General features: G+C 40.3%; 1 protein-coding gene across 2 annotated transcripts in view; it reads right to left on the bottom strand.

Annotated features, from left to right (window-relative positions):
- Nucleotides 1-1978: 1978 nt before the first annotated feature.
- rcan3 (regulator of calcineurin 3) overlaps nucleotides 1979-16622 on the bottom strand; it is a 41933-nt gene continuing 27289 nt past the window's right edge. For both annotated transcript variants that reach the window (XM_085767011.1, XM_085767012.1), the window contains 3 exons: nucleotides 9224-9397; nucleotides 7941-8112; nucleotides 1979-5278 (listed from right to left, as the gene is read on the bottom strand). In XM_085767011.1, coding sequence (XP_085623137.1) covers nucleotides 5124-5278; nucleotides 7941-8112; nucleotides 9224-9397 — 501 coding nt within the window. In that variant the 3' untranslated portion in view covers nucleotides 1979-5123. The remainder of the gene's footprint in view (nucleotides 5279-7940; nucleotides 8113-9223; nucleotides 9398-16622) is intronic.

Genomic DNA, 16622 nt, shown 5'->3' with positions numbered 1-16622 from the left:
CTACACAATATTATTGAGCTAATTCAGTCTGGAGCAAAGCCATGGGTCATGCTATCTGTCCAGGCTTGGCCTATAAGCATGTCTAAATAACTATTGATTAGATTTATATCCTGAGGTTGTTTCATGTCATGATCCCTAAGAAACCACACACAATAAACTGTTGTCATTACCTATTTCTCATAACTACAGACTTGTCTTCATTATCAAACATGTATCTGTACCTTTTCTGACAATATGGAACAAACAATACGCCCTGTTTTCACTTCTTTGTATCTCAGCATCTGCTTATTCCATTACGCATACCTAAAGAAAAAAACAACACTATTTTTGTCCGCATGTGACTAATGCATCGCTTGAAATTCCTGCTTGAGCCTCTGAGATGTCCGTGTGAAGTAACTCTGGCGAGTACCTTTCAAGGAATGTAGAGGTATTGGCCCCATTACCATCCACAAGGGCTACATTAACTGATCGGGCCCCCTTAAGTGCACATGCATCGTCATGCTCAACAGTGAGGGTCATTGTGAAGAAGAATTCCTCATCCCCTGCGCCATGAAGAGAAGGCTTTCATGGAGAAGAAGACACAAAGTGATACAGAGCACAGGGTCCCTATTACACCTGCAGCACTGACTGTCGTTTGTTGTTTGACCTCTATAGGCTACTGTACCTATCATTAATTGCATCAGTGGTGACACTGACACAGCTAACCTTTATGACCTTGGATATTCCGCACACCTGCTTGGATATGTAACTTTGGTTAAACACACCGACTCAGATCTTCTAGAAACCTCTTCCTTTGTGAGCAAACCTGCGCTTACAAAATGTTTGTTTGTGAAATCAGATATGAGAGTGCACCAGTTTTGGCTTTGTTGTTCTCTCCTCGCGGAAACAATGAAACGCCGTTTGTCACAAGGAAAGAGATGAGAGAAATCTGTTGTTGCAGGATTCAGCCGTCATCAGTCTTTTCTTCGCAACTGACACAAGGAAACTGCAGCTGTGAAATTCAAAGGCAGCTGAAATGCAAGTCATAGCTGAATTATTACACAGTCAACTCACCTTTTTGTGTCATGTCCAGTGTAGCTGGCAAAGAGAATCATTAACTCAACATTGCTGTCATTTACCATCTGTACATTGAAACAAAGAGCTGACCTTTGAGAATATTAACTGCTGTTAAGTCCTTGGGAGGAAATATATGAGGTGCTAACTACAAGTGTGACACTACCACCGCACCCACATCTTAGCATTATAAGGTAGAATTTTAACAAATGTCAGTGCAGTGATGAAGGCTTTTCTGAGTATTTATAACCTTGTGTGGAATGCATGTCAGTAAATAAGTAAATAAATGTTTGGAAGAGCATTGTGTTTGTCTGTGTGGATGGATAGTTAATATAGCATTTCATGTTTTTATCTGCATGACTGGACTGATGTAAAATAAACTCTGTTTAATGTATTATTATTACACTGAAGTTACAGACCTAATGGTATTTTTCTTGCTTCCTTTATACTCGAATTAAGGTATTTCTGAGAGGTAAACACTAACTCCTGAAATAAAAATGCGGTAATTATAGTCAAAAATCAATTTGCAACATTTACAGTTTTGGTGTATTACTCATCTGGATATAAAAATATTCTGCTGGTTGATCTAAGGGAAAGAAAACGTGATTTTATTTGGTACCTAAGATGGCAGCTAACTCTATCTCATTTTGTAGAAGACAAAAATATACAAATGGTTTTGGTTTTCAAACCAGAGCTATTCTCGACACCCTAGCATTTAAAAATACATAAATTGTCTTTTAGAAAAAAGATTAGGCTACACTTAGCTAAGTCATATCAGATGAATATGTTAAGGCAATTGCAGTATGTAGAGTGCTATATTAAAATCCTACACTGTAAAACTTTTTGCTATTGATTCTGTTTTCTATTCCCCTGTTTTCATGCCAAGTATAATGAAACCCCTAAAATAAACAACACTAAACATGGCTTTTAAGAATAAGTCTTTATGTATTTCTCTATGTGAAACAAAGGACTAGTATACTACACAAGTAGAAGCGGATACTGTAGGAGACAGAGACCATCTCTGAGAAATAAGTACAGAACATGAAAATACACATACCGGTATCATAGAACTGTAAATTATTGCTTGTTTTGCTACTTTGTTTTCTGGATTCCTACAATACAAGACACAATATTCATATTTCAACAGAAACAGTACAACAGTGACAAACTGTATTATTGACCTTTTTAGTAGACGTTCCCCAGAAATAAAAGAAACATTCAAACAGAGTCCATGTTGAACTGTTGAACACAACACAATGACAGTTGGTTTTTGATCGAGCATCATCAGGACTGATTGTTACACATTTTTGTATTTTTGTATTTTTTTCCATTATAACATTGCCAAGAGAAGCCGTAACAAACTGCACACTGGGACTGGCCTCAGCAACGAAAAAGAAGAAAAAAAAGAAACACTTGGCATATGTACATTAATATACATTTTCATTTCAACTGTCACCAAAATGCACTCAGTTTTAAACACCATGACCAGAGTAAAAAATTTGTTCGTCCTGTTCCACCACTTCCTCTTTATCATAATCCGCCTCGGTACTTCCACCAATCTGCTATCTGCTAAGATAACTGTGACAGCTTTACTCTAGTGCCAGTAAAAACCGCACGCTGCCAGCATGGTGAATTTCAAAGAACTGTTTAACTTTCTCAGAAGATAAGATGAATGTTTCTTATGGACAAACACGAAAACAAAAGACATTGATTTTGTTCATCCTGCCTCTCATTTTAAAACCTACAACTGTACTGCACCTCTGCACGTTTTTCAGCAGGAACACTCCCGTAGATCCAAAAGGCCTGAAATTCTCCAAGTTTCACACTAGCAAAAAGGAAGTGGAGCGTTTCATTCACTGCAATATGCTGGTGAAAAGGCTAACCAGGTGTTCAGCTTGAGATAAAAGAAATAAAACATACACAAGAAAAAAACAAAAACAAAAAAAACCCAGAAGAAATACAATGTGCTTCCTACTTCATCTCAAGAAAGACAGTTTTATATCAAGGAAACAAACCAAACACCGACAATAAAGTGCTCACATGCAGATGGACTTTTGCTTACTAATATTGTTATATTGCAAAAAAGTTAGATTACATGCTGCCTAATGTCAAATAAGGTTTAGATTCACTGCTGACACCCAAAAGCCCTGTTAGAAACATTTGTTCCTGTTGCTTCGAAAGCACTGAATGATTCCATTACATGAGTAGGTGAAGCACAATAATCTGATATGGGACTATGAGAAGAATTAAATAAGTAAGAACAAAAAGATAAATATCTAAGTAAGAACCTTATGATTTTTTTGTGGAAATTTGTTTCCACTGAACAACATACTGCAGAAAAAGTATTATGTTAATATAAAATAAAAAATGCAATAAAGTACTGCAGTTAGGTAGGGAAAATATGACTTCTTTCTCAGTTTAACAAATATACAGCAGTGTCTTTGAGTAAGAAAATGTTTTTGATGACAATGTGAGGTGAGTAAATGCTTTGGTTGATATCTCATGAGGCTACCTAATTTTCCCTTTTCTCAGCAAAATGCTTCCAGGTAAACTACAAAATCTAAAAGGACTATTTCCACAAATCTACGCTACGCTCAGCTATTTACAGCGAGAAGCAGCGCAGTGTTCTGGTGCGCAGCAGGAGGCGTCGAGAACCCCGCAATTGCTTGGAGATATCAAGAGATACTCAGTGCAAAACAAGCAGTAGGTTTCAGAAGAAAACCTGACACATAGAAAGTGGGTCTGATCAAACGACGTAACTGAGACATAAAAGATATGAATTACAACAAAACAGAGTCAGAGAAAAAAAACAACAACATATCAAACCCCTTGAAGAAAATTAGGGGGATGAACTGTTTCTGATCCATCAAATACCAAAAAAAAAAACAAAAGAGAAAAGAAAATTTCCATCAAGTTGAAGACTGAACTGTCAGTCTTCCAAAAATTCCCATTAAGCCTTTTTTTCTCCCAAAGACGTCACTTTAAACTCTGCGTGGGGATATGCACTCGCGTCAAAAGCGTGTCAACATTTTCCCTGTCTTCACAAAGAACAGTTCAAAAAACAAAAAGAAACAAAACAAAAAAACACCTCAGCTCCTCATCTACAGCAGTAATTAAGCATGCAAAAAGTGCTGGGGTATCAAATACATAGTAAGAATACACATCTAGTAGTTTAGCAAAAAACAACACCTCTCCAAATAAAAAAAGAGACAAAAAGCGAAAACGAGCGGAAAAAAAGAGAGTCAAACAACCACCACAACTTTGTTAGTCACATATAGTGCTTCGTGCTGTGTGTGATGTTAAATAGGTTCCTTTTTCTTGATATATCTTGTTAGTATTTGTGTTTCTGTACGTATTTTTTGTAATACAGTATATACATGCAGACAAGAGCGGGAACATCACACACTCAATCTTGATGCAAGCTGAAGCTACAAACCAGCAGATATGATGGATGGATGAAATAAATTCTATATATATAGATATATACAACATATATATCTATTTATATATGAAAATAATGTATTTATAAAAAAAAAAAAGAGAAGAAAACAAACAAAAATGTCTTTGTTTAGATGTGTCGCATGTCCTCAACCAAAGGTTATTGTACACACTGCGAGACGAAGGGAGAGGTACGGCTAACAAGCTAACTAACTAGCAGGCTACTGAGCAGGACTAGCAATGAGAGCTGAGTGTGTGTGATAAGTGACAGGTGCCTGCGTTGGGACAGGTATTGGGACCCCTCTTGGCTGAAAACGAGGGGAGCTTGGTGGGGTGGAGGCAAGCGTGCCCGCCACTCCCCACGCTGTCCGCAGAATGTGATGAGTGTGTGTGTGATTCTCATCCATCCCCTTCAAGCCACCTCATTCCATCGCCACGCTCCCCACAAACACCGTCTTCGAGCAATGTTTGTTGGTTTGTTTTTGCTTGTAGTTGAACTGAAATGAGGGGCATCGACGCTCTCTGTGAGTGCAGAGACGAGAGAGAGAGGGCAGGTGTGTTGCGGGTTCAAAGGGCGGTCGGGGGCCGCGCCGGTGTCGGGGTGTAGTAGTGGTTGGGGGGGGGAGGCCTCTCTAGTTGAAGACCTTGGGGGGTCCGTCGGGACGTCTGGTCTGGACGATCTGCTGCTTTGGCCGCGCCGCCTCATCCTCCTCCGTCTCGCTCTCGCACACGTGGACGACCACGCTGGGGGTGGACTCTGTCCCCGCATGGAGCTCGTACTTTTCACCTGAGGGGAGGAAGGAAAACAGGAATGGACGGAAAGAGAGAAAGAAAGGGCAGAGTTACTAAACAACCTACCACTACAGATAATAGTGGATACTTGACTCAGGACATCAGGAAATGTATCGCATAATGACCACCTAATGTTACTTTGAAGATTATGATTTTACAGCACCTAATAGTTGCAATGATTTATTTACATTAAGCTGCCCTTAGTGGTAATAATGATGTTGCTCTGCAGAGGGGATACTTTTACTTTAATAAGCAGCTACATTTGGCTGATAATAGCACTTTTAGTGAAGCACCATTTTGACTGCTAGCTTTGTTTCCATAAATGATTTGAATAATTCTCCCATCGCTGTTGATAGAGAGACAAAAACCAAAGTCTTTTGGAATGCGAAGACAGGCAGGAATGGCTTTAATTTGAATTATGTGACCGTGCAATGTATTATTTACTATTAAAATTATTTTTTCAAAGGCTTTAGATATTTTTTTACAGGGCAAAATAATCAAGTTTCTGTTCAATAATGTTGTAAAAAGACATTAATTAAAGATAAAACAAAGACTCATCCTGAGAATTGTGCTGCCATTTGTCCAGATGTCAAACTCTGAGGACTCAGTCCAAAAAAACACACACACTTGCAAGATTGTATCACAGTTGCCATGGAGATGAGATCAGACAGCTGGCAGACAGGAGGAAATTGGTCTACGAGCTTTTCACCGTGGTACCAAACAGAGGGATGGACAGTGAATAGAGTCCTGCTGTTACCGCAGGGAGTTGACAGAGGGAGTCAGCGCGCTGTGCTGCAGCCCAGTGCTAATCTGATTTCAGATGCCAGGATGTGAGGCGGACAACAAAGCCATTTCCTGATGCCTCGTGTTGCTATGGTAACAGCAAAATGTGTGACAAAAAATGGTCCTCCGGGCTGGACACTGTTTGTATGTATGTGTTTGGAAAGTTTAATCATGTTTTTGTTGATAATAAAAAAAAGATAATACTGTTCAAGTGACAACAGACTTACAGACACAATGTTTTCCACCTCATCAGCATGAGCGGACCCACATACACAAACATGGGAAGACATTGTGGACATGGCACACCTTTCCGTTTGTGTTGGGTGACATTTTGTAAAGGTTGCTGCAATCTAAAATCTTGTCGACAAGGCAGACAGAGGAGCCATTACTGAGCACAAAAGCTGCCGGGAAACAAGGCTGCAGGGAAAGGTCCTAAAATCTCCCAAATCTAACTGAGCTGAGCTGAGCTGAGCTGAGCTGCGACACATTTAATACACTCGCTGAAATTGTATTGGGACATGGACTGCAAAAAGATCCGTCTGTGGTGCAGTGAAACTGATCTACACTCTAATCATTACGTCGGTTTGTGGTGTCCTGTTTCTTCATTGCCTTCTACATAGGAATTGATGGTTTCCTCCACTAACAATGCAGCGTTTACAGTGATAATAGTGGTCATATTTCTAGAAGATAAACTTCATAGTCATTTGGGAAACAATGTTTTTTAAGGAGGTAACACCAAGGAAGCCTCTCATTTCTTAAACTACAAAGTCAAATGGCTGTCTCTAGCTTCTAAGGCTTAAGCTAGTGTTGGCTCCATTATTGGAAAAGCTGTACACTTACTGTACACATACAAGCTCTTGTGCAGTTCTTGTGCAGGTTTAGCTTGACATTATGTGTTTAGGGTGCTGAGCTATTGTTGTCTGCAGCTGTGTTAAGTGTCCTAAACAAGTGCTATTTGCATTTTCACACAGGAATGGCAAAAATGTAACTCCACATACTAATGTAGATGGTTAATAGTGTTGTCTTTGGCCGTGGAAGTGAGCCAGACATGCTCATGATTGCATATTATATTAAAGTAAACAAACACACTGTTTATTGCATTCCTTAGACTTTTCCTCTTGTGGTTTTTGGTTTAAATAAAACTCAAGTGGCAAGTACCACAGCACTCACATGTGAAGAAATCCAAAGATTGACATGCTAAATACAGCCGCTAAGCTATAAACTAAAAAACTAATAAGCCACTGTTTTATGGAAGGAAGGATTTAGTAAATGGACAAAGTACCTTTTGCCAGGGGGCATACACACAAACATGGGACAGGACAAAAGTGAAGGCTAAAACAGAGATGATTCAACGTCCACCCTAATTCCTTTGTCCTCATTTCTTCCTGCACAAATAGTCCATGTCCAAAATTACTCACTACCCCACAGAGTCAGCCATGTACTGAGTCGGCCATCTTGTAGTGCTGTTTGAATATATAGTGAGATTTATCACACCCAATACAGTGGATGCACAGTGCTCTATGACGCATCATGAAAAGTATGTACGCATCATGCATTGTGCTTGAAGGACGCAGTAAAAATTACCTCAGTAGTTTCTGAAAGTGCAGTTTTTTTCATTTTGCAGAGTGTCTAGCCCTACACACACAACCTCCCTGGAAAGTGGGGTAATTAAGGAGTGAGTGATTTCAGACACAACCGTATCCTTTTTAAAACACCCGGCTGAAAGGTGTTAAATCACTTCCTGTTTGTATCTGGGTTACCTTTCAGAGATCAATGATTCAAATGTGTGTGTGTGTGTGTGTGTGTGTGTGTGTGTGTGTGTGTGTGACCATGAGCATGCAGCACAGGCTCATTGAACCTTAGTGAGTACTGACCAGGTCCTAGCTTGGCTACTGCACACAGCAGGTCGTAGTTGATGACGGGTGTAGCATCTTCGCTCTGACTCCAGCCCACTGGTGGCGAGGCGGGCGGTGAGATCAGAAACTGTTTGACAGGCTGGGGAGGGGCCAGGTACGACTTGTCGATGTCCTCGTCGCCATTCTGAACCTATCGGAGAGAAGATGACAACTGATAAGGTCTGTGGTCTTCTAACAGGATATTAAAGGAGTATTAGTATGTGTGTGAATTTGTTAAATTCCTCTGGAAGAACTTAACTGTGCAAATTGGCCTCCGATTGGGTGAAGCTGCCAAAGGTCCTGCACTGTTTAAATCATAATCCTGATTCTAAAGCACATTAGGTTTTTACAGTCCTTTAGTCTCAAATCGCAGGCTCCTTCCCATGAGGGGATTTTGGTGTTTTGATAGCTGCCAATTGCCGTAATTACAATACCTACATGTGGCATCTGTCTCAGATGTAAAATCCTTAATCCTCTTATATCAAAGTACAGAGAGGTGCAGCGAGGGTCATGTACTTGTGACAAAGTGGGCATCAATTATAAGTTGACTCATGATTTCCCAGTAAGCATGAGTGTCTGAAGACCCAGGGTCTGGGTTAAAACAGGTTCAACTGTGGTAAAAATGAGTTTTAAAGATATTCTACAGCTGTTTAAATAGTTTCAGTTACAATATTTCTGTCTTTGTTGTACATTGAAACATAGTTATTTAAATGCTGTTGAAACAATGCTTATGTATACACAATAACAAACCACATCCAAAATAGACCTAATCCAATCTCATGTTTGTAGATATGACTGAGTATAACATGCTAGTTGATCACATAACTCTTTAATATCCTATTTTGTGTTTGTACTAGAAACACACTTCACTTTGTTTTCCCACGGGCAACGTGCAGGCGCACACACGCAAGAGAAATCAAGAACTCATCTGCTCGTGTGTTCGGGTATGAGACCAGATATTTTACAGGACATTGAGGAAACAGTCAGGTGTGGCTCAAAGAAGCAACAAAATTACAACAACAACGACAAAATAAGAGTAAAAAGGACAGGCAGTGTGAAGTAGAGAGAGTGTCACACTCCCTTGAGTTGTTGTCCCTGTTCCGCTGTCTGTGTGTGTGTGTGTGTGTGTGTGTGTGTGTGCACACTGGAGAGAATGATGCACTGGGGCATAGCCATCCATGTAAATAAGCAGCGCTCTCTCTTAGATGGTCCATGTCCCAGGCCCCGTGCCTGCCCTTTCCCAGACCCCAGCTGACACTCACTTGGGCAAAGTAGAGTTTCAGCTTCTTGCCGTTGAACTCTGACTCGTGCAGCTCGATGCGAGCGCGGGCAGCGGCCTCTGGGGTGCTGAAGTTGATCCGAATTCTCCGGAAGCTTTTGAACATCTGGAAAGTCGTCTGTTCGTCGTAGATCCTAAACAACGCCTCAAACCTCTCCTGGAGGAAACAAAAACAAAGAAGTGTACAAACGTGATTAGACACTGATATCTATATCTCAAAGACATAAGTGAGTCCAAGCCAGTGTGCGGTGTTTTTTTTTTTTTTTTTTAACAGCTCATATGATGCTATATGTTCATCTATCCCTAAATTGTCCACAAACAGTGACTGAAGCAAGAGCCAAAGTACTGTAGTAGTTCATCTTTCCTTATTTGCGTAATAATCTAAAACAGAGAAAAATAAATGTTATTATTATCATTATTTTGATGACTAGTTGTTAATTTCTTCCTGTTGATGACATGATCGACTGATCCATCGAACTGTTTCAGCCTGGTTACACAGAAGTGTGACCGTCTTCTGGCAAAGTGCCCACTGGAGCAGCTTCATCAAGGACATCTTCTATTACTTGATATGTTAAAGTACACAAATGAAGCTTCAAATTAACTTTACCAAACTTGTTCCCAATAAGTATATTTTCTATAAATATCCAACACAAATTGTACCATCTGTGCTTTAGTTTTCTGTGGCGAGATGACACATTTCACGCTGAGCTTAAGTTTGGGGGTTTAGTTGTTATTCACCTACACCTCTGTCTGAACAGCAGACGTGACTCTAACTGCTCTGCACCTATTTCATTTGCTATCGAGTTAATAGTGAAATTAGATTTCCTCCCTCATGTCATTTTCCTGCAATCTTCATCGTCTGTCTCTTTTCTCACTCTCCATTTCCTGTTTTTTTTTTTAATCTTCATGTAAATCTCTCCTGTGTCTGATCTCGGCACCATCCTCTACACGCCACACATTTTCTTTTTTAACCATACTCATATGATATATTCCCACCTCTCCTATGTTTTTTTTTTACTCAGTCCTCTCCATGGGCACCAAATTGGCATCCACAGCTGTGAACTCAATCACGCAGCTCAGTAGGAGGGTGAAAGGAAAAGGAAAAAGGCCGCTGGGAGAGCTGTTTTCTGCGTAATCAGTAGCGCTATTCTTTGTCTCCTAGCCGACCATCTCTAAGCACAGGCAGAAGCATGACTATGGAGCCGAGTCCTCTTTCCAAGGATCAAGATGGACGATTGGACAGTTGAGAGTTGAGAGGTTCTATTGTCTACTGAAAGATTTCGCAGGTGGATCCCAAGGGGAGTATCGCATCAGTTATTCAGTTATTGCGCCACTCATTTTATCTCACAATGACAATTTCACCGCTCCAAATCCACACAGCACACCAAGCAACGGATCACACTGCAACCTTTTCCTACTCGTTGTTTTATTCATGTGTCCGATGTCCTGAGAGCCAGCAGCATCAATATCACTGCTAAGCACCACTATTAAATCATCCCCTGATTGTGCTCCTGAACTCCTTCTATCTGAATAGAAATGATTTTCTCCTGTTACAGACTGTGGGAGACAGACAACCAGAACACTCCCACTATTCTCCCCTTGTTCGGCTGACACAGCACCTCTCACAGAGATGGGAAGGGCGCCCCTCACCTGAAGGGAACACAGGCAGCATGTCGACTGTGAGATCTGCCTCTGCACATTAGTGACAGCGTTGTGACGGGAGACACCAGGTGTCTATGAACTCAGCAAGCTGGAATAATCCTGACTCTTGTGTCCTTAAAAAACTTTAGCTCATATACCTGGTCTCAACTTGTTTGCCTTTTTATGATTCAAAAACTATTATACGTTACTTAATAGGCTTTATTGTGAGCGCATAACACATAAACAGTGGCAGGAAATGCTTTAATATAATATACTGCACAAAAATCTGTCATCTATTCTTGTTTAATGGACTAATTTGGTCTTAAGTTTCGTCTATGAAATGTCAAAATCTGTCAAAGTCACGTAACAGTCACAGTCCAAACTTAAGGGATATTGAATTTAGCATGCTATGAAACAGGGAAGCTGTATACCCACATTTGAGTAGTTGGAACAGTGAAATGTTTAACATTATTTGCATGGAAAATGACTCATCAATTTAACAGTCGACTAATCTTTAACTCTACATTGCTATAATTGACCAAAACTGGAATGTTAATGTGAAAAATCCTTCATACGTAAGATAAACTGTAAGAATGTAGCTGTATATTATAATAATTATCTTTCAAAAGCCTGTAGCATTATCTAGAAATCACGTTGTAATTATTAAAGTAGCACAATTTGGAGACGTTGGCGACTGTTTCCCTTGAGCTAAGTACTGAGTGCTTTCAGCTATAGTCGCTATGAGACAGGGAATATGCTCTAAAACACTGGATGGACTCTGCATCTCTGAGGAGAAATCTCATCATCACCCTGTCTGACACATGCTGAGTTATTAATGATTCAGCAAGCTGTGAAACACAGCTATGCTGCAGTGTGGTGTACACTGTGGTGATACAATTTGCATTTCAAAAATAAGCAGATTAACGCTTTTACTCATAATACCCTCTCTTTCCCCTCTTGTTTTATTTCCAGTTTTTCTCCCCATGTAAGTGCATCTGCTCCTCGCTTGCTAAACACCTCAGGGTAAGCTGGCTAAAATTCAGAGCTGAGTTCACCTTTTGGACTCCATGATACCATTTTTAGTCAGGTTTGCAGCTCACCATACAAGGTGCATTCTAAAGCAGAGGCATGGGAAAGAGGTCACGTCAGGAATGTTTGACTATATCGACTCCTTTTATGCATTTTGAGAAGAATTACAGAACAACTTAGCAATTAGAAAACAAGAATCTCAAAAAGCCAAAGGAGAGGGAAGAGGGGGCGGCCAAGTGTTAAGTGTGCTCATTTAAAATCAACTAAACAAAACTTAAGTTGATCAAATTGCCTCCTTCCTTTAATAATACAAAGCATAAAAAGAGATATGTCAGAAATGTTTGATCAAAGAGGTTAAAGGTTAAAGGTCACCCTCTGTTTTTTCTTGTGAGTCCCTTTTTCATTAGTCTTCTTATACAGTATTTTCCACCAAGTTTCCCTGATTGATTTGACACACCCTATAGCGAAGCTTTTTATAAGATTGTTTCAGGTGAGCGTTTGTTGGTGCCACTTACATAATATATAGTTGTGAAACGACCACAACATTTCATGCTGTTGACTCAAAAGTTAATTTAGCAAACATTGTTTGGAACTACAAACCAGCAGATATGGAGCAATGTTAACATTTATTTGGAGTCATGTTCCTGGACATTTCATGAATATTAAGCCCAGTATTCACACTTTTTCACTCTGTTGCTCTCCAATAAGTCCTGACAAACTTATTTAGCTCTAATATGCTCTACTATGCAAACCGCATGATTAAAGTCAGAAGCTCACTGTCTCACTTTTCTGTCATGTTTTTATAGCTGTAAATCAGTGATTCGTGCAGTTAAGTCAATGACAACAAATAATAAACTAGATCTTGATCATGTCTGACATGAGAAAAAAGAGTATTCCTTTAATTGTACTCTCAAGGCATTTCAAAGAAACCCGATAGTGTTTGTTTGTTTGCAAACAGTGGGTGGGTTTAATTATAATTAGTTGAAGAACAATCAGGATGATGACAGCACTTGGCCTATCTGCAGAGCCCACTTAAGCTTTTATTCAAACCCTGAATTTTCCATGAGCCATAGTCAGCTACTATGACTCACATGTCATCAAACTCCATGTGTGATAACTGATAAGGTAATCTTTCTCGTAAATACAAACACACACACACACAATGGATACTTCCTTAGCCTAAATTGATGTTTTGGCATGAGCAGAGGGTGTGGGAAAGCTCTAAGATCATGTTCCATAATAACATGTAGCCTACTGTTTGTTTTTAACCCCACTGATACACCCACCTCCGACCAGTGTATAACAAGTGAGCGTGCTGATCACTAATTCATGTCGTCTCTATGAGCGGACATCCTGAGGGAATGAGAGGAGGAAGAGGAGGGGAAATGAGGAAGAGGAGAGAGGGTGCTGAGTTACACACAGCTGAATGGCGGCCTGCTCATCTGCCATCGCAATGTTCCCTGCCGTGACCTACTCGCTTTGTTCTCTTTGTATATATATATATGTGTGTGTGTGTGTAAAAGAGAGACTTCGCAAGTTAGTGAGCATGTGTGTAATGTATACAATGTGTTTCCACAACTAAGTAGCTGGTATTTCTGGAGGCATAAACACTCATACAGAGGGAGAGTGTGTGTCTGTGCGTGTGCACAGTCAAATAATGTGACAGAGCCATTTGTATCTAAGCACAACTGAAGGACAGACAGTGGACTGTCAGAAAACACACACACACAAACACACACACACACACACACAGCTTGATCCAGCACCTGCTACTACTGTATTTGCAGTGAGTTATGGGACAACAGGTGAGAGAGGGGGAAGAGAACAGCATGTTCTTGTTTTTCACTCTCAACAAGGTGGATAACAACATCTATTGAAGAAGCCGGACGAAAATACGATTTATCTCACATACGGTAGCTAGGTAACAGAAAACAAGAGGGAGCTTCACATATTTGGAAAACAAATTGTGAAAAAAAAAGGACAGCTTAGAAGCCGAAATTCACCTTCACATTCCCATGGCACGTCAGAGTTTACCCACAGGTTTTGTTTTACTAATGACAGAAATCTGATGTGTGTAGGGTGGAGACGGTGACGAGTGTGTGGTCACAAATAGCCGACAACTTGGCTTGATTGAAATCGCATGTGCAGTCAGTCACTCCTGCTGATGCATGTTTCTCCATGTCACCTTTACATAACATGCAGGGTGTAACACAACGGGCTGAAAGCCCTCCCTTTCCTGTCCCGGACTGTTGCAGTTTGCTGTTACACCCAATCTACAACATGTAACCTGAGAACCTCTCTCAGCTTAATGTTGATGGAGTTTACTCTGTCAACTTGTGAGAAGTCAAAAATGTTTTTTAAAATTAAAAACAAAGGAAATATTTCAGTTTTTTAGAATTATACTATAAACTTATACTAAACTAATATACGAATAACAAGGTTCTCTAAATAGCTCAGATGGTAGAATAAAGTAAAAGAATATTTTAGGGAAATGAAAATATCAGCTGCTAATGCGCCATAGGTCTTGTAAGTAAAAAAGAGGATGACAATACTTGAATTGCAAATCGTAATTTTAGAGTCAAATTTTCAACTGATGTGTTTTATTATGTTGGCTGAACCCTAACTACATTGTTAATGTATGAGGAGAAGTGAAATCAGTCAATCAATCAAACCACACAAAGGCCTGACAAACAGACAGCAGGTGAAAAAGCCTGTGAAGAAATGCAGAGCTCGCTGGTCGACTGCAGCCACTCCGCTGATGGCTGCAGGGTTATCCTTCAGCAGATTGCCTCGTGGGTAATGAGGCAGTTATGTTCCTGACGGTAATGGAAAGGCTGTCATCACGGTGGCAACAGGACATGACTGCAGGCATGACTCACATTCAGCAGCAGCGAGCACAGAGAGCCAGCTAGTGGTCCCGACACACGGCCGTCTGAACCGAAGATCAGCTGGCTTTAGGATGAGGCGCAGGTTTATTGGGTGATGTCAACGGCAGGGTTTCATCTGGGGTGAAGTCAGGCGGCAGAGCAATAAACAACAGTGACTGATGGCTGTGCTGAGGCGAATGGGAAACGGGGGGTGGTGGTGGGGGGCAATAAAGCTGAGGCATGAACAAGTCTGTACCATGTATCTACCTCACCAGGTACCATCAGTCAAGTGGCGGAATTAGGTGTAACCCTGTGACTGATGACTGTGACTTAAGTGTTTTCCTTATGTAAAGGTTGGATTAGGTTTCCTCAATGTGTAGGGATCACTGACAATTAGCAGAGCCACAGTCCCATCCTGTTCTGTTAGGGCGGTAAACACAAACACGTGTAAATGAATCCAACCTGAGCAGCACCAAAAACGTGAACATAAATATTAAATTGTAATATATACAGTATATTCTCAGCAAATTGTGTCCAAACACAAAGGCTCCTGTGCACTGTCGACTGTCATTGTTGCTGTTTGTTCTGTCGCATCAGCTGAAAAATGCTGAAAATGCACCAACACACACGCACATACACACACTCACTCATCCCCAATTTAATTTGAAAATAATACCTTTAGTAAACAGGGGAGATATTATTGATCTAAAATGTAAAAAGGCATCAATCAATCAACATTTTTGCAGGTTTTGGCTTCTCAAATGTAAATATTAGCGATTTTTCTCAGTCTTTCATGACAGTTAAGTGAATATCTTTGGCTTTTTTTGGACTGTCGTTTGCACAAAACTAGCAATTCATAAACTTTAGTAGGGTCTCTGGGGAAATATGTCGACTTTCATTCAAAAAATAAATGATTAATCATGAAAATACCTGGCAGATTGAATGGTAATGAAAAGAACCACTGGTTTTAGCCCTGACATAGTATCTGCAAGCACATTTGTCTGTGTAAAAATCTGCAGCCAAAGCATTTAAATTCACTGACAGCAACACAGCGCTCTCTACTTTAATCTGGTTTCTCATTTAAGCTAGTACAGTGTTTAAATCACGCTGGCGCTTGGAGACCAAAATCCACGACTATAATCCACAGGATACTGCAATTCTATGTTGAATTACACTATCTGGTATTCTGGATCAAAATGAAAAGATTAACCCAGCCTAATTGGGATGTAAAGAAGGGTTATTCAGCGTTTTGTTTTTTTCCCCTCCTCTTTGGTGAATCACTGAGTGTTCTCCGTGACACGTGCGTGGCTTTATCACAGTCTAATCCAGACCCTCGTGCCTGAATGGGATTTGGGTGAAAACCAACAAACTAGGCCACAGAGCCGCTGGGTGAGTCAGGGATAGTGTTACACTAAAAATAGACCATGTTGGCATGATTAAGAAAATTCATTTCTTAAGTGTGTGGACCATCATTTTTAATTACCGTCCTCCCTAAAGGGCCAAACTGGAACCAGTCTAATGAGGTCGAACTAGGAAGGCAGATTGTTGAGATAACAGACGGCATTGGATGAAAAATCTCACCTGCATGCACGTCTGTTCCAGCACATTTTTCCTTAACACATTCCATTTTATTTCCATGACTCCTTCATAAACCAGGGCCAACTTTCCATTGCAGTTATGCCTGTGTAGTTAGAACTATCACTTATGACATAAAAATGTATTATGTTTAAAAACACAGCAAATCCTTTTAGCTGCATTTCTGACTCAAGTACTAAGCTTCAGTTGAATGTTGTGATGTTAGCAGCAATGTTACAGCTCCATAGTGGTTTGCTAGTTAGCTTTTTT

Source organism: Trachurus japonicus, chromosome 22 (assembly GCF_045865225.1).
Source record: "Trachurus japonicus isolate A0001 chromosome 22, Traja_1.0".
NCBI lineage: Eukaryota > Metazoa > Chordata > Actinopteri > Carangiformes > Carangidae > Trachurus > Trachurus japonicus.
Note: the sequence above shows the minus strand (reverse complement) of the source record. Positions and strands in the feature narration are given on the sequence as shown.